Source organism: Lacerta agilis, chromosome 1, assembly GCF_009819535.1.
Source record: "Lacerta agilis isolate rLacAgi1 chromosome 1, rLacAgi1.pri, whole genome shotgun sequence".
Lineage (NCBI taxonomy): Eukaryota > Metazoa > Chordata > Lepidosauria > Squamata > Lacertidae > Lacerta > Lacerta agilis.
The window spans coordinates 6801898-6819749 of record NC_046312.1 but is presented as its reverse complement, the minus strand read 5'-3'; the positions used below and the strand labels follow the sequence as shown (position 1 = coordinate 6819749).

Sequence of the window (17852 nt, the reverse complement as noted above, 5' to 3'; positions counted from 1 at the left end):
TGCTTGGCCTTCAGAAGGTCTGGGTTCAATCCTTGGCATCTCCAGGTGGAGCTGGTCTTGGAGAGCCACTGCTAATCAGTGTGGGCAATACTGAGCTAGGTGGACCTAGTGGTCTGACTCGGTATAAGGAAGCTTTCTGTGTACTGCTCTCCCAGAAAGTCAGGCAGGGACTGAACATGAGATGCATCCGAACAGTCTTCTTTGGCGATCCCTCGTAGCCAAGTAGCCAAGTAAGATTGTCTTCCATGGACACAGTCTTAACAGTGAGTCTGTAAGTGGCTGTGGAGGCCAATTCTAGATCCACACGTCCTTCCACAGTGGGGACATAGGTTTCCGGGCAAAAGTTGATCACGGTGTGGGCTTTCCAAGCGTGCCTTCCTCTTAGCACGTTTATCCCTTTTGTCATGAGTTCGAGGTTCTTCAAAGCCCATAATTGGAGCTCTCGCAGGCCAGTGTTTCCCAGTTATCAGTGTTATCTGCCTCTTCCGGATACTGTGTGTGGATGGAGGATAGGGAGAGGAGTGTGAGTAGAAACCAGCCTAGCTTACAGAGGTAAATTTTACACCCAGGTGGAAGGGCAGCTCTAGCTAGCTAGTTTTTGTCATTCTCGGGATACCAAAAAGATTATCCTCTCTTGCACAGAGCCACAGTGACTGGATGCGTGGGTTTGAAAAGGCAGTAAGAGAACATACAAAAGATACATCTCGACCAGAGGAAATTAAGGTTGGTACAAGCGGCATATGTGGTGTGTGTGTTTTAAAAAGCCTTAAAGGAAGCTCTGCTCAGGTGAGCCAAAATTAATCTTAAATTTGCCATATACAGTCATACCTTGGATCCCGAACGCTACAAACCCAGAAGTGAGTGTTGCGGTTTGTGAACGTTCTTTGGAACCTGAACATCCGACACGGCTCCCACAGGTTTTGATTGGCTGCAGGAGATTCCTGCAGCCAGTCGGAAACCGTGCCTTGGTTTCTGAATGTTTGGGAAGTCGAACGGACTTCCGGAAGGGGTTCTGTTCGACTTCCGAGGTTCTACTGTAATGGGAAACTCCCTGGCTGATTTAACAAAAGCTTCAGCTCTGGCTATGCTTCAGGAATTCTGGAAGATGCATCTCTACAAAAGTGACCATTTAGTTACAAATAGAGAAACTGCTTCCCTCTTGAAGGTCTCCTCAAAATTAAAACCTAATTTGGAGTGTGATACTGTTGCTGTTTAATAGTAGCTCAGTTGGTTAGAGCGCGGTGCTGATTAACTCCAAGGTTGCAGGTTCGATTCCCCATATGGGACAGCTGCATATTCAGGTTGGACTAGATGATCCTCTGGGTCCCTTCCAAACTCTGATTGTATGATGAGGTTTTTGCACAACCACCAGCTGCTGAATCTGGAGACCTCCTCAGACTCCTGCACCTTCAATCCTGGCTGCTGACCTGAAGGGAGCAAGAGAAGCTCTTCTACATAGCAGAAAGCATATGGCTAATACAGGAACAAGTGCCCAGACCTGTTATTGCCTTTGCTGGAATAAGCCTGGAAATTGGAGGGAGATTGTAGGTGGCTGAAGAGGGGAGGTGGGGAGGGGAAATGTTCCACCCATGAATTTTGTTAGGTTGACTTGGCTTAGGATCCAAGCCATCAATCTCTCCCCACCCCAGGCCAATAAGAGCAAACTGGTTGCTCTTTCTTGCCAACCTGCAAGATACCTATATGAGATTTATTTTTTTGCCTTCACAGGCCATGGAGCAGAAGTTGAAGGAGGCAGAGGAGATGCATGTCATGTTGCAGCAGGAGTGCGAGAAGTATAAAGTAGTCCTTGCAGAGACGGTAGGAGTGTGTCCTGTGAAATTTACACACAAACACAAACACACTCCACAATTTTCCTTTGGGTGTTTGGTAACTGAAATTCTGTGTGTTGCTAGGAGGGAATCTTGCAAAGACTACAGAGGAGTGTGGAAGAGGAGGAGAGCAAATGGAAAATAAAAATCGAAGAATCGCAGAAGGAACTTCAACAGGTATCATGGGGAGATCCTGCTCCCAGAGCTTCACTCTTGAGTTTCTCCTCTCTGCCCCTCTAACTTCTGGGGGTGCTCCATTTCTAGCATCAAGGGGCAGATTTTGGGGAAAACACTTATCTAAAACCCGACTTAGGATTAGAAGATGGCTCCACTGGCTGCTCCACTTCATGTAATTTTATCCGTGTATAAAATGTGACGCTTGCTTTTCAGTATAACCTTAAGGTGAGGGACAAAAGTGGAAATGCAGTTTAAAACCCCCAATATGAAGAGGATGAGATAGGTAGCAATGGCTCATTTGTCATCGTCACGAAATAAGGGACTGTAGTGTCATCAGCCCAGTCCTGTGGAATGCTCTGCTAATAGAGATTGAGCAGGCACCTTCTGTTTCAACTTTTAAAAGCCTCCCCAAAATGTTTCTATGCCAAAAGGCATATGCCGACAATTAGGAATACCCGTTTCCATAATGATTATGGATAGCTGATGGTCTCTAGTTTTCCTTTTTATGTGTGTTTCTATTATATGTAGATACCCTAAGGGATCAGCAGCTTGAGGCAAGTTCACTGAGGATGCTCACAGCATGTCATTATATTGGAATCAAAACAATGGCTTGTGGTTCTTTCCACCAGTGGAGGCAGGGAAGGCGTTCCTTAGATCAGGTGTGGGGAAACCTTGGCCCTCCAGATGTTGCTGAACTGCAACTCCCATTTTCCCTGGCCACGGGCCATGCTTGACAGGGGTGGTGGAATTGTAGTTCAGCAACATCTGGAGGGCCAAAGGTTCCCCAGGCCTGCCTTAGATGCAGAGAACATGCTTTGCATGTGAACGGTTCAAGGTTTAGTCCCTGTCACCTCAAGATCCTATGCTAGAGCCCAAGTCTTATCAGGACTGTGTGTGAGGCTTCTGTTCCCAGCTAGAGGAGACAGTTCCAGGCTGGAGGGGCTGAATGTTCTGATTTGAGGAGCCTCACATATTCAGTCTATGGCCCGAGTTAGTTACAAGCATGGATCAGTCATGCCTCCTGAAAACAGCATACTGAATTAATCAGCCTTTTGTACACTAGCTGGCAAATCTGTGATCGTGTATAAAAATAGCAGCACATTCTCGAAGTAATATCAAGGGGCTTAATCCTGTTTTTAAAAAGGAAAAAAAACGCGCCACCAGTGTTGTACTTCTGTGGCTTTCCTTTGCTTTCATCAAAATAAATTAATCTCTTTTAAAATGATTCAGATTATGCATCCAGCAAGTGCTTACTGAAGCAGACTTGATGCAAATGGGGGCAATGCCTGGGAAGCCCCACCCTCTGGCAGCAGGAGACCAACAGCACTTCATTGTTAACTAGGAAAGACCATCTGCTGCTGCATCTCCACCTTCCGTGGAGTTAAATGATCTGGGTTTAGTAATCTCTGGTTCACGGATGGGAGCTGTCTTTGCCACCTAGATGAAGGAGGTTTGTTGGCCCTCTCTGGTGTTCAGAGTGCTACACATAACATTGGTAGAGACCTTTATGGGTCACAAAGGCCAAAGAAATGAAAAACTACGGGTAGTAGCCAATGGTCGCTTCCTGTCAGTGCAAGGATTTCCACTTGGGGCTTCCCTCCTCCTTCCCCCATATGCTGCAAAGGGTTGGGGGGAGAGAGGGGGAGAGAGAGAGTGCTACTGCACAAGTGAAAACCTTTGCACAGACAAATCTTTGCAACAAAGCTTTTAACAATAGCATGGGAGGCCATCTAATTATTCGCAATTTGCTGAGTGTAAATGGAGAAACTTCTCCCTCTCCTGTAGCGTAGGAACTCTGTGTTGCTTGGCAGAATTGATTGGAAGGAGTTTCAGAACAGACAAAAGGAAGCTTTTCTCATAACAGTAATTGTGAACAACCACAACAACCTGAAGCCAGTTGGAGTCTAGCGAAATCAGCAGCCCCTGATCATCCATTTCACAGTCTCGAAGAGTAAGACATTTGTGTCATTTTAATAATAATAATAGTGTTTATATTTTGTCTGATTGCAGATGCGCTCATCGGTCGCTCCTTTGGAGCAGGCGGTAGAAAGATTAAAGGAAGAAGTCAAAGAAGTTGATTCTGTATGTTTCGTTTAATCTGTACATGAAGCGTTACTTTATCCCAAACCTTCTTGGGGTGTTTGTGTAAAACTGGCCCAGTTCAGACATAATGATCCCAGTTGGAGAAACAGTGGACTTGGAATGAGCAATGTGCCCACATGGCTCTCCTTGCCCTGACCTCTCCCTCGCCTCATGCACCTGTCTTTGCCAAAGATTGCCTAAACCACCGTTTCACACGGCATCTGGAGTTGGGGCAGGGGCGTTGTCACAACAGGGGACCCATAGGAGTGGTCAATATATTTTTATTTAAAAGCTAATTTTTAAAATGACAAGTTTTGGGAGCGGGAAGCCAAATCTTTCCATACTGGCCATGGGCTAGTCACCCCCCAGCTGCAGATTAAATTGCAGCCGTTTTGTCCAGAACTTTTAAATGTAGCCATTATGATATAAACCAGGCACGTCCAACAGGTAGATCGTGATCTACCAGTAGATCACTGGACATCTGTGGTAGATCACTGGTAGATCACTGGCTCCCCCAAAGAAGCTCAACAACTTTGGCTCCCCTAAGAAAAGCTCGATTTTTTTGCCCTGCACCACCCAAAAACAGGGATTTCCTTCTTCCTAAAAAAAGCTCAACAACAAATTTGACCTGAATGCTTTAAAAACGGGGCTTCCTCCTCCCCAAAAAAAGCTGAACAACTTTGACCTGAACCCCCCCCCCCAAAAGGGGTAGATCACTGCCGGTTTTTAACTCTGTAAGTAGATCACAGTCTCTTAGGAGTTGGCCACCCCGATATAAATGCTAGTTGCTAAATACCCCAGTTTTAAGTTGCCATGGCTGGGTTTTTCAATTCATACCCACTGAGCCACCAAGGACATTACTGAAAGATAGGTCAGATCAGGGTATGAAATCTGACTAGCATTTCAGGAATTGGTGAAGCTGGTGATTAATGTAGTTTATGGTTAGCACTGGAAGAATGGCTTTCAGCTTGGTGGTAACAAATGAAAATGTCTGGAAGCAGAGCAGACACCTTAGTAGCTTCATGACTTCTTTGCCCTTTTTTTGCAGCTTAAAAAGGAACGAGAACATCTGGAACATGAACTGGAGAAGGCAGAAATAGAGCGATCCACGTATGTTTCAGAAGTCCGGGAGGTAAGCTGCCTGTCCAAATGCAGCAGTTGTTTTTGCTCTCTGTTGCACTCAACGCATGGCTCTGGTTGTCCCAAGGACGAAATGCTCGTTCCCCTCAGGGGCGTTTGCTGTGTCTGTGACTTCTAACCACGGAGCCAGAACAGGGGGGAAAGGGGGTGGTGGCAGAAGGAGATGCATCTTAAAGCCTCTGAAAACTTCATTTCAGCTCAAAGATCTGTTGACTGAATTGCAGAAAAAACTTGATGACTCATATTCTGAAGCAGTAAGGCAGAATGAAGAGTTAAATTTGGTAAGAGGCCTGTCCTCCTCCTCCGCTGAATACAGCTTACTCCAAAGCGGAGGGAACCTTTCTGAATCCTGTCTTGTCTGCTAACCACTCCGAGCTCAGACTTTGTCTGCTTCAACCACTTTTACAGCCCTTTCCCTGCCTCTTAATAACAACATTAAGTGTGTTTGCTGCTCCCTCTGGCCCTTTTTGCTTAAAGCCTTAGCGTTTTCGATGGTTTGTGAATTCAGAAGCCTGCTTTCTCGGAACGCAGAGGGTCTTGGCTATACAGGTGTGGAAAGCGCTGCTTCACCTCAATTCGGTGCTAGGTGGAGCTGCGAGACGGGAACCGGAGTGTCTGCTTTTAGACTGCACCTTTTTCCCTTGAAGGAGGTCCCAGTTTCTGGAAGGTGAAACTGGACGGTGTTTGTATTTGCATACAGAGAGGTTAAAGGAGGCAAGGGGCACAGAATGTGGCATAATGTAGCCTACTGGCCTGAGGAAAGAGTACTCTTTCTGCCCTTTGAGTGCAATATACATTCTTAAAGGAAGGAGAGGGAAGCGCTAGGTGCCCCAGACAGAGACGGGTCAGTCTCATACTGTTCGTATGAGCCACTGCCTGTTGGGCATAGAAAAGAAACCAGACCAGCCTTGCTTTGCTGAAGCTTCTGGCATTATGGAATTTATTCATATAACTAACTCTCAAGCTGAACTGCCTCCAGCTGGGTCGCTGTGAGTTTTCCAGAACCCAGAACGAAAGTTTGAGCATCACCGAGGATCACGTTGAATAGGAAAACGTCATTACAAACGGTGACTTCCGCCCATCCTGTCATTCTTGGGTGAAGGTGGTTTCACCTTTATGTCTCTCCACATGCAAAAACCTGTATTAGGTCTCATATTTGAAAAACTCTGAAAATTACCAAGTACTTAATTATTACCTTAATTGGGACGCGGGTGGCGCTGTGGGTTAAACCACAGAGCCTAGGCCTTGCTGATCAGAAGGTCGACGGTTCGAATCCCCGTGATGGGGTAGCTCCCGTTGCTCGGTCCCAGCTCCTGCCCACCTAGCAGTTCGAAAGCATGTCAAAAGTGCAAGTAGATAAATAGGTACCGCTCTGGCGGGAAGGTAAACGGCGTTTCCGTGCGCTGCTCTGGTTCGCCAGAAGCGGCTTAGTCATGCTGGCCACATGACCCGAAAGCTGTACGCTGGCTCCCTCGGCCAGTAATGCGAGATGAGTGCCGCAACCCCAGAGTCGGACACGACTGGACCTAATGTTCAGGGGTCCCTTTACCTAATTATTACAATCTTTTTGTGGTACTGCTTTTTTTGATGAGAACAAGCTATTTTGGATGCACGTGAGTAAAATTATGAAGATATCAGAAGTTCTGGCTAGCTCAGAGGGTTGGCCTGTGTGGGAGAGAGGCTGTGTGTCAGTGGCTTTAGTCCACTTGCTGTTCCTCAGGTCTTTTAACTAGCTGTTCCCAACCTGGTGGCTTCCAGATGTTTTGGTTTAACACTGATGATGATTGGAACTGATCTGTAGAGCAGATACTCGCTTGTGAAAAGCTTTGTGCAAATGCCCTGATAAGGCTGGTGAGGCTTGGATAAAATATCCATTTAGGAACAAAGTAGAAAATTCTTTCCAGTAGCACCTTAGAGACCAACTGAGTTTGTTCTTGGTATGAGCTTTCGTGTGCATGCACACGAAAGCTCATACCAAGAACAAACTCAGTTGGTCTCTAAGGTGCTACTGGAAAGAATTTTCTATTTTGTTTCGACTATGGCAGACCAACACGGCTACCCACCTGTAACTATATCCATTTAGAATTTTCTCACTGATTCTAACCTCTATAGTCACCTGTAGCTTTCTGTAGTAGTTCTTTTTCATCTGTCTTGCAGATGGACTCCCTTTGCTGCCCAACTCTCCTTGTAGTACATGTTTGATGACTAATCTTCACTCTTCCTTCTCATGTGTGTGTGTGTGTTTATACTTGTAGCCACCTCTTATTCCCTTGCTCTAACCCAAGAGGGATGCGCTCAACTGGCTTTGTCTTATCTGTTGCAGCTGAAAACCCAGTTGAACGAGACTTTATCCAAACTCAAAACTGATCAGAGCGAGAGGCAGAAACTAGCAGTTGACTTGCCTAAGGTAAGGAATTGGTCTAAGTGGTCTAGGGGTGATCAAAGATACAGTGCTTTGTTGCTTGAGGCCCAGCTGCAGCCTGTGTCACACAGTGATTTCCTCTAGCTCCGTGGTTCTCAACCTTGGGTCCCCAGATGTTGTTGGGCTACAACTCCCATCATCCCTGACCACTAGTCTTGCTAGCTAGGGTTGATGGGAGTTATAGGCCAAAAACATCTGGCGACCCAGGGTTGAGAACCACTGCTCTAGCTTAAGTTACTGTGCCAGTTATGGCTCACCCTCGCAGACAGAGAAGTCCCGGTCACAGTTATCTATCCTTTGCCAACCTCTAGGCTACGCTGTCGCAGTGTGTTTCCTGTGGGGCTTCCTTTTTAAGGCTATTCGGAAAAGCCTTTCCAAAATGCTGCTTCGAGGCTATGAACAAGAGACGGGCTGTTGGGAACATAGCTCACCTGTTCTCCGACAGCTTCCCTAGCCCCAGATCTGTTTCCCCGAGAACAATTAGCTCAGTTGGTTAGAGCATGGTGCTGATAACGCCAAGGTTGCAGGTTCGATCCTCGTATGGACAGCTGCATATTCCTGCATTGCAGGGGGTTGGACTAGATGATCCTTGGGGTCCCTTCCAACTCTGCAATGATATGGTTCTAAAGCACTTGAACCTAAGAAGGGTCTGGCTACTGGATAATTCCATTCCATTCCATTCTAATTAAAAGTCATTGTGCTTATTTTTAAAGCCCTGTTTTATCCCTTCTGCCATGTCAAACTTTCTGTGTCATGAAATGCTTATCTGGTGTGTACCTTACTTTCAGAAATTAGGCAGGATGTGACTGTAAGACTGTGTTGTGGAGCCACCGCCTCTGTCTTTCCAGCACCAGGCAAAGACTTTTTAATCTCTGGCTGTTTATGGGTTTATCTGGCTGCTGTGATCTTAGGCTGCTTGTGATGCCATTTTGCTTACTTCTTTGGCTGCCTCGAGAGCATTTGTGAAGAAGGGCAAAAGCATCGCCTAGAGCACATCCCTATCAGATGCCCAGATGGACACGTGCATCACCCTGTATTTGTGCAGCTCGTGAGATTGTGTCTCACAGAAAGTGCTTGTCCAGGGATGCTCAAGAGGGAGCCATAGCCACTCCTGGATTCCTGATTTAAGCGAGCCCACATGACGCCTGTGTTTGGAAGCACATCTGTTGCATCCATGCTTCATATTTTCAAATACCCCACCCCACAAAAACAGTCATCAGCATTCTGGTTTTTTCACCCTTACCTGAAAAATTCTCTGTTTCCCAACCTTAGTAGCTCACAGGGATATCTGGTGTTTTACTATTTCAACAAGCCTTCCGCACGGAGGTCTTTATCGCAGTTGGTGTCCGTGTTGAATTGAGCTGATCTTATGTACGTGCTGTTCTTGTCTATACACACACACACACACACACACACACAGTGCTTTTATATGTGTATCTGTATTTTAGATGCTTTCATTATATTGTTAATCGTTTTGGGGCACCTAACAACAGGAAGCAATTCCTAAACGAAACGCACAATAATACTCAAAAGTATTTCCTCTGCTGCTTCTCCCTTAAGGCCCAGGAATCGCTCATTACTCTAGAAAGGGAAATAGGAAAAGCTGCAGGGGACACCAATGTGATTGAGAACAGTGACGTCTCCTCACAGACGGTGAGTGTTACCTTGGGCACATAAAACGCCATATGATGCGCAGGCATTACCAGAATCCTTCAGCAGCAGCTTCGTTGGTGTGTGTATATGTGTGTGTGTGGCCAAACGGCTGTATTTGGCTACCAGCCGTAATGAATTGTTGCTTAATCCGGCTCCATATGGTCCTGCCTGCACTGCACTTTTGCAGAGATCCTGGAAGACGTAATATTCGCTAAGCAGATAAGCAAAAGTGCAGAGCCAATTAGCCATGGGCTCGGAGCGCCTCTTCGCACTCCTCTCTGCCTAGACAATGGCGCACATCTTCCTCAATCGAGACCCAGACGACTTTCTGTTTTTGAACGGCTGCTAACGGGGAATCCTAGTCCCAGCCCGTTCCACGTCACTTTACGACTGGGTGGCCCAGCACAGTGTGTTTGTCTCAGGCTGTTGAGGCCCATGGTTGTTGGAGGGCCACTTTCAGAGATCTGAATGCGGCACGCAGCACTGTTGTGTCCCCCACCCCCCCCCCTTGTATTTGTGTGTGTGTGGTTTGCAACTCTGGATGAATGGAACGAAGGCCAAGTGCTGCTCTGTCCCACCAGAAGGTGGCAGGCCGGCTGCGTATTGGCAGGCGCAACTCATTTCCAACCAAAGGTAGTTTTCCCCTCCTGGTTGCAGATTATACCAAGCCGGAACCTAATATGAAGGAACATAGGGGCCTTTTGCCCTGGGGCTTCTGCATCAAGGCCTACTTCTTGCTGCATCTGGGCTGTTCCACTTTGGATTGCAGGGGTGGTGGTGGTTACAGGAGCGAATGGCCCTCCATTAAAAATAAAGCAATCCACACACATAGAATAGTAGCATGTTAGGGGAGAGCAGTTCTATCCCATCCTTCTCCCCTGGCGTGCTAGTTCTCGGTGCAGAGGGATTTTTTAATTTTTAATTTTATTTTTTGTACAGTGGACCTGAGAGCGTCCTTGCCCTGCTGTGTCTTGGGGATCACTTGGGGAACAGAAGGGAGACCGGCAGCCTGCCTTGCTCTTCGTTCTGTTCCAGAGGAGGGGCATCACCCTTTCGTTACGTGTTACGAGATGTCTAAGTGGCGCAGCCTTGGGCATGGCAAGCCCCTTCGGCCTCTGGCTGATTGCCTACCCTGCACTCTTAAAATTCAGTGTTAAATCTCCCCACCTGCCCACTCTCAAGCTGTTCCTTCCACCGCGAATCCTCTTTGCTAACTGCTTTCTCTCCCCCCCTTTCCCCTCTAGGCAGGGCCCGATAAAAGCCTCAACATAGCCATGAGTCTGAGCCAGGACGTTGCCCATCTCAAGAAACTGCTTGCGTCAGTCAGCCAACTGCTTGTGAAAGGAAAAGAACACTACCAGCTACTAGGTAAGAGAGTTCCAGGGTGGGGGTCACCACCTGCGTTTCCTGGGGGTAGGCAAAAAGCAGGGCCGGCCCACCCATGAGGCGGAGTGAAGCAGCTGCCTTGGGCGGTGGAATACCACAGGGTGGTTCCCCCGCCTGCCGATGTTGCTGCTGAGGTTTTGTGGCGGGGGTAGCTTCCAGCGAGGTTTTGTGAGATTTCATGGAACTCTTGCGAGATACAACGAGACCTTGCCAGAAGCCGTCGCCACCGCACAACCCTGGTAAGCAAGGCTGCAGCAGGGGGCGGCAACTTTCCATTTCGCCTCAGGCGGCAAAACGGGACAGGCTGTCCCCTGGTTGAAACAAGAGCTTTGGGAGACCAGGCAGCAGAATGAAGTGGTATGGAGTGGAATGTACCATCTCAGGGCTGCAGTTGAGGGAAACCATTGTTAAAGGCTCCCTAATATAAAATAGCACACCAGAAAAAGAGGTTTGAGACCATTCCCATCTGTTAAAGCGAAAAGCTTTTCAGGAAGAATGCTCTGTGTGTGTGCTTTTTTAACATATAGGAATATTTATGGTGGTACAGTCCTCTTGACCCCCTCACAATTCAACTATGTTGTTCTTTTTGCACGTGTAGACTAGGCCTAAGCGCCTCCATATCCTGAGTCTGATCAAGTTATATAGAATTGAAAAGAATTCCTTCCTCTAGTTAAACTGCCAAGGGGTCCTGGGAGACGGGCTGCTTCCCATTGTGCAGCTTGACTTGCTTGCAGGAGCTACTTGCTCAGTTAAAACGGTGGCTTGTGTCTCTCGCCCTTCTGGGCAGAACATCCCACAGGGCTTTCCCAGCTCAGACTTTTGTGGGCTGCTCCCATAGACTCAAAATCAGTTCCGAGGAAGGATCACACCTGTTGTGATCTTGGGATCACACAACTTCTCCTTTTAAGTTCCATTTGCAAACACGTGGCTTTGATAGTTCAGTTCACAACAGTCTGGGGTTGTGAATTTTTAGTTTTCTGAATATGCTGTTTAAGATAACAACAACAACAACAACAACAACAACAACAACAACAACATGCAGCCCATCTGACTGGGTTGCCCCGGCCACTCTGGGCAGCTCCCAGCAAAATATTAAAAACACAGTAAAGTGTGTTTAGAAAAGTTTTAATTTTGAAACACCACTTTTGACTTCCAATGTGTGATAGCTCTGAATATTCAGCGGGTTTTGAATTTGAGCTTATTGTGCCTTTTCCCTCCCTTATTTAAAAAGTCCTGATTCCTATTTTAAAAAACTTCAAAGCCTTCTGGATATTTCTTCATTTATAAATAAGATGGTTTTTTGCCCTTCACCATAAGATTCCAGGCTGGGTTACAACGGTACCATATACCGTGATAATAGGCAGATACAATAATTAACAATTTATAAAACAAGTAAAACCGTTTCATATGGAATAGAGCAGTATAAATTCAACCAAAGAGGTAGGGCCCACAAACTGAAATAGCTCTGCTGCAAAAAGGAGGTGTTCCTTCAGAATATGGTGTTGCCTCTGTTGGCTTTTCAGTGCCTACTAAAGACCTTCCTCTTCCAAGAAGCCTTTTTAAGTAGAGACCTTTCCAAGGTCCCCATCTGCATTGCATTTTTTGGGGGGGGGGGGTTAGGTGCTTTACGGTTTGTGTGTTTGCTGCCCTGGGTTCCTTTGTGCGAAAGGGTGGGAATATAAATTTAATAAATAAACGAAATAAGATGGCGAAAGCTGTACAGTGAAGACGTTTGGGGAAGGAGTTCCACTGTTAATGAACTGGCGCAGTGAAAGCCTGGGCTGCCATTTCCCGCTTTATTTTTCTTCTATTACATGTAACCCTACTGTGCCCTAAAGTTGTAGGACCCCTTTTTCAGTGTATAAAAACAATTTTTTAAAAAAGTATTTTGAAATAGCTACTTTCTCATGCAACCCCCAGGCTTACCTTACCTTACCATTCTTTTCTTTTGTTTCTTCTTCTTTTGCAGAATGAAATCATGGGGAGACCGTTAATTTGGGGGTAGCAGAAGGCACTGTATTTTATATTTTGCCAAATTAAAGCCTTATTTATGTGTTCACAACCCTTTCTACTTCGTCAAACACTGAACAGAGTTTTGTCTTTTCTACTCCTTGTTAGACTACTGATTTAAACAAGATGATGAAGAAGAAGACTCTGCAGACACCTCCAGAGTTTAGTTTTATAATAAATAAATAAACAAAACAGTTTGGATAAATTAGAGCTTTACATTCCTGGAGCCTACAGTGAACGTGTAACCTCTTGTCTTTACTATGCTCAGTAAAACTTGTTCAGACACACCCACCTGACGTGGTAACAGCAGCAGCAGCAAACAGTAACGTTTTAATACTGACAGTCTACACTGTTTTACTTAGATTTCGGGGAGTAGAAGCCTCTGACTTCCACCTTCAATTAAACACTCCTCCCCTCTCCTTCTCTCCCCTGCCCCCTTTTTTTGGTTGCTAATGTAATCAGTTTTTGTAATGGTGTCGGCGAATAAAGGGATGCTTATTACTCAGACTGTAGTGTTGTGTGTTTGATTTGTGACTGGAGTGAGCCAGCAATAAATCTCACAGGGAGTTAACCCTGTATTAGCAAAACCATAATCTGTACAGGGGTGTCAGGCCTAATGAGCACAGCAACTCATCTCCGGCAGGTCTTGCCCCCATGAAGCAGTTGCTGAGACTGAAGGTCTCTGTCTCCCCACAGCTGCCTAAGTCTCCTCCTCTCCAGGGTTTCCCCCAAGCAATCTGAGACTGTGCCTCTGTGAAGCTAACTTCACCTCTGCCCTGTTCACTCCTCTGCTGGTTCTGGGAAACCAGGGGGAGCGGAGCTTGTCGCAGCAAGAGGGGGAGACACCTGTGCCTCTTCCCCAGTTGGACTCATCTCTGCCGCTTGGCCTTCTCTCCGGCTTCAGCTTCTGCCCCTGAATCTGGACTTCTCCTTTGAACCACAGACTTCCCATGCTCACTCAGCCCTGTTACCTCTTCAGCTTCTGATACCTCCCCGTCCCAGTCTTCTCCCTCTGACCACTCATCACCGTCCCACCACCAATCCCCTGGCTCTGAGCCTTCTTCCCTTGGCGATTCCCCAGCTGGTTCCTCCCACCTTTCCTCTGCGTCCAACCAGTCTGGGATTTCCTGGAGGAAGTTGGCATCTGCCAGGTCGCAGTGCGCATAAGAACATCAGAAGACAGCCCTTCTGGATCAGGTCAGTGACCCATCTAGAAGAGCATCCAGTTCTCACAGTGGCAAACCACATGCCTCTGGGAATCCATCAAGCAGGACCCTGTGCACAAGACAACTCCCTTCTTCTGTGGCTCCCAGCAGCTGGGATTCAGAAGCATTGCTGCCTCCAACCATGGATGAGTGCAGAGAGCACCACAGGTTCGTGGGAAACCCAATTGTATACGACCTGATTCTGGGTCAAGGTTTCGGATGTAGCAGAGCAGCTACCTTGCGGCGATCTATGGAAAGTCAGCCCTCGACACAAGTGATTGTTTATTCGACACACAAATAAACTTGCAGTGAACCTTGGTTAAGCTGATGCCATGACAACGTCAGGAGCAGCTCTGCTGGATCAGCCAAAGGGCCTATTTAGTTCCGCAGCATCTTTTCCCCAATGGCCAGCCAGATGTCGAAATCTGGAATGGCCAAACAGGACATGAATGCAACAGCCCTCTTGTGTTTCTTCAGCTGCTGCTGTTCCGAGTCGTGCTGGCTATTCACAGCCTTCATGACTAGAAGCCAGATGTATGTAGCTTTATCCTCCATGTGTTTGTTCAATCCTCTTCTAAAGCCATCTAACCCAGGGTTGCCCAAACCTGGGTCTCCAGCTGTTTCTGGACTACTACTCCCATCACCTCTAGCTCACAGGTCAAGGCTGATGGGAACTGTATTCTTCACGAGAGGTCCAGAGGGTGGCAACACAAGAACAGGCCTTCTCCGACGTGGCTCCCCATTCATGGAATGCTCTCCCCAGGGAGGTTCACCTGGCACCTTCATTATAACCATTAGGCGTAGGGGCGTAGCAAGTGGGGTGGGGGGCCCGGCCGCCCAGGGTTCCATAATGGAGGGGGCGACAAATTATCAAGGAACAATTTTTTTTTGAATTTTTTGTTGTAAATTTTTTTTTGAAAATGCCTGCTCCGAAGGTCTTATCTTACTATACTAGGGATTATATAGCTATATATGAAATTTCATGCATATCGGTTAATATCTTGACCCCCCTTCCACCAAAATAGCTGTTCACTTGGCTGTTTTGTCATGAAGACTGAAATTTCAGTTCAGAGAACACACTGTTCCCAACCTTAACCCTTTGGAAAGCCATCTAATTAGACTTTAATTTGATTTTGTGATGTTTTTAGGAGGTAATTTAATTATTGTTTGATTTTTATACCAATGTTATGTATCTGATGTTAGCCACCCTGAGCCCGACTTTGGCTAGGGAGGGTGGGATATAAATAAAAGTGTTTTTTTTTAATTACTTGTTATTATTCCTTTGTAAGAAAATGTGAAATAACGTAAAACCATTTTTGCGGGGGGGGGGATCAATGGGGGGGGGGTTGACAAGAAATTTTTCGCACCAGGTACCACCTGACCTTCCCATGCCTGGGGGGGGGGGGGTTGACAAAAAAATTTTTTTGCCCCCGGGTACCAATTTACCTTGCTACGCCCCTGATTAGGTGCCAGGCAGAAACGTTCCTCTTTAACCAGGTTTTGGGCTGACTGACATTCAGTGCCCTTTTAGAATGTGTGTTATTAGGTTGTTCTTGTTTTTATTTTGATCATGTATTTTGTGTTTTTATATTGTGATTTTATCCTGTGAACTGCCCTGAGACCTGCTGGTATGGGGCGGTATACAAATTTAATTGACAATAATAATACTAATACTAATAACAGTCTAAAAACAGCCAGAGACCCAAGTTTGGAATGCCCTGATCTAACCCAACAGCCAGCACCATGATTTGAGATTGCAAATCCCATAGTTCAGCTGCGTGGAAAAGACTTGCCTCTGCCTCTCCTGTGTTTCTGAGTTTTTTTGAGGGAGGGAGAAGAAAAACTTATCACCACTTTTTCTTTTCTCTACACAACGCAGACCACATTCCCCCCACAAACTAACCCCACTTAAACATATTGTAACCTTTCCTCATAAGGCAGTTTCTCCATCCTGCTGGACCTTTTCCAGCTCTACAGTAGCCCTTTTGAGGTGAGGCAGCCAGAACAGAACACAATATTACAAGTTGTGGTCACATTTGTGCAGAGCAGTCCTTCCCAAACTTAGCACACACACACACACACACACACACACACACACACACACACCTGCCTAGACCACTTGAAAATGGCTGAGGGTCTTAGCGACTTAATGAATTTTCTGCCTGTTGTAGCAGCTGCAACAAATAGGCTGCGCTAGATAGTGTATGATTTTTAATTGCATTTTTATTGCTTCGCTTATTTCCGATAGACCTTATATAATGCATTCCAAATTCTTATAGGGTAGCATAACAACATAAGAAATAAAAGAAGCAATTAAAATACAATTCAAAACCGCCATGGATGTTAAATGTGATGGGTGTGTTGTCTTCTATCTTCAACCACAAATGCACAGGCATGCCACAGAGACATGATATTGGCAGCTTCATTTTTTTAACCCGTTTCCTAATAATTTCTGGGGCGCAATTTGACAATAGAACGTTGCAGCACCCTCTCCTCTCATCCCAATTATGGGCTCTCCATACAGTTGAGAGTTCCAATGTCCAAAAGTCCAGGATGGCTGTCATAGCAAATGACACTCCACTTCCTTTGCCCATATTGCTGCAGCAAAGTTGTGACATCAGCAATTGGGAAGGGGACTAACAGTGTGATTGAAAAAGGAAGCATGCTAAATCTCCCCACCTTTCTCTCTCTCCCCCCCCCCCAAGGAGGTGTATGCTGTTCTAATTTAATCCCTGCAACAGCCCTGCGAGGTAGGTTTGAACTTGAAGGGAGGGAGGATACAACATCTTCCTCTCATTCGGGAAAAAAAAATCCTCTGCTTGTTGGAGAAAAGGCTCTTTCGCTGCCTCGAGATTCCTGGGATAAAAATATAGTAATTTAATTACTTTATTTTAATAATATAGTAATTTAATTTAATTTTAAAAATATAGTAATGGAGGAGACTCTTGAGAGTCCCATGGACTGCAAAAGATCAAACTTATCCATCTTAAAAGAAATCAGCCCTGAGTGCTCACTAGAAGGACAGATCCTGAAGTTGAGGCTCCAGTACTTTGGCCACCTCATGAGAAGAGAAGACTCCCTAGAAAAGACCCTGATGTTGGGGAAGATGGAGGGCACAAGGAGAAGGGGATGACAGAGGGTGAGATGGTTGGACAGTGTTCTCGAAGCGACTAGCATGAGTTTGGCCAAACTGCGAGAGGCAGTGTAGGCGTGCCTGGCGTGCTCTGGTCCATGGGGTCACGAAGAGTCGGACACGACTGAACAACAGCAACAACAATTTAATTTTATTGTTGGATACACTGAGCATTGCATATTTTGCCGCAAAAGCATAAATCCCTCACAAAAGCAATAATTTACATGAATGCATGTGTAGGGCTTTGCCAGCTTGCCCCACCTCGGGCATCTTGCCCCCCCCCCCAGCTTGGCCCCAGTTCTGTGCACATGCTATACCATGTAGTATTCAATACCTGGAGACATGGGGCATTTTTGGGAGCAGGACTAGTGTGAGGGTGCTCACACAATACATTCAACGAGTGTAGGATAGCACTGCTCCTGTGCAGCTACTCATGTGTAATATTCAGTGGGTGTAAACAGCTGGGCTGCACAAATCAAGCCCATTTACTCTCACACCACATGCTTGCACATGTGTAGGAATCTTGACTTACTCCTCGTGTTTTGGGAACTGTTAAGGCACCTTGTACATGTGCTCAGTGTAAGGTGCGAAAAAGCCTACAGATTTTAATAGGAATAGGAAAGTACTGATTCCCTAGAAAGGAAGGCGGATCTAACTCCCAGTGCGGCCAGGAAGAAAACTTGTCTCACCTACTCCCCCCCCCCCCACTGAGCGCGCTCTCTCTCTCTCTCTCTAAAACAAAACAAAACAAAAATTACTTATACTTTTCAGTTTTATACATTTCACCAACTTCACAATCATTTTAAAATTTCAAA

General features: G+C 46.2%; 1 protein-coding gene across 9 annotated transcripts in view; it reads left to right on the top strand.

The window, feature by feature from the left end:
• Window positions 1-13206, top strand: part of KTN1 (kinectin 1) — a 102845-nt gene extending 89639 nt beyond the window's left edge. For 4 of the 9 annotated variants that reach the window (XM_033169505.1, XM_033169418.1, XM_033169661.1 and 1 more), the window contains 10 exons: window positions 643-723; window positions 1729-1818; window positions 1914-2006; window positions 4017-4088; window positions 5137-5220; window positions 5426-5509; window positions 7552-7635; window positions 9211-9303; window positions 10548-10671; window positions 12808-13206. In XM_033169505.1, coding sequence (XP_033025396.1) covers window positions 643-723; window positions 1729-1818; window positions 1914-2006; window positions 4017-4088; window positions 5137-5220; window positions 5426-5509; window positions 7552-7635; window positions 9211-9303; window positions 10548-10671; window positions 12808-12815 — 813 coding nt within the window. In that variant the 3' untranslated portion in view covers window positions 12816-13206. Of the gene's footprint in view, window positions 1-642; window positions 724-1728; window positions 1819-1913; window positions 2007-4016; window positions 4089-5136; window positions 5221-5425; window positions 5510-7551; window positions 7636-9210; window positions 9304-10546; window positions 10672-12658 lie in introns of all 9 variants that reach the window. The other 5 variants (XM_033169746.1, XM_033169585.1, XM_033169332.1 and 2 more) reach the window with 4 other exon arrangements.
• The last annotated feature ends 4646 nt before the right edge of the window (window positions 13207-17852 follow it).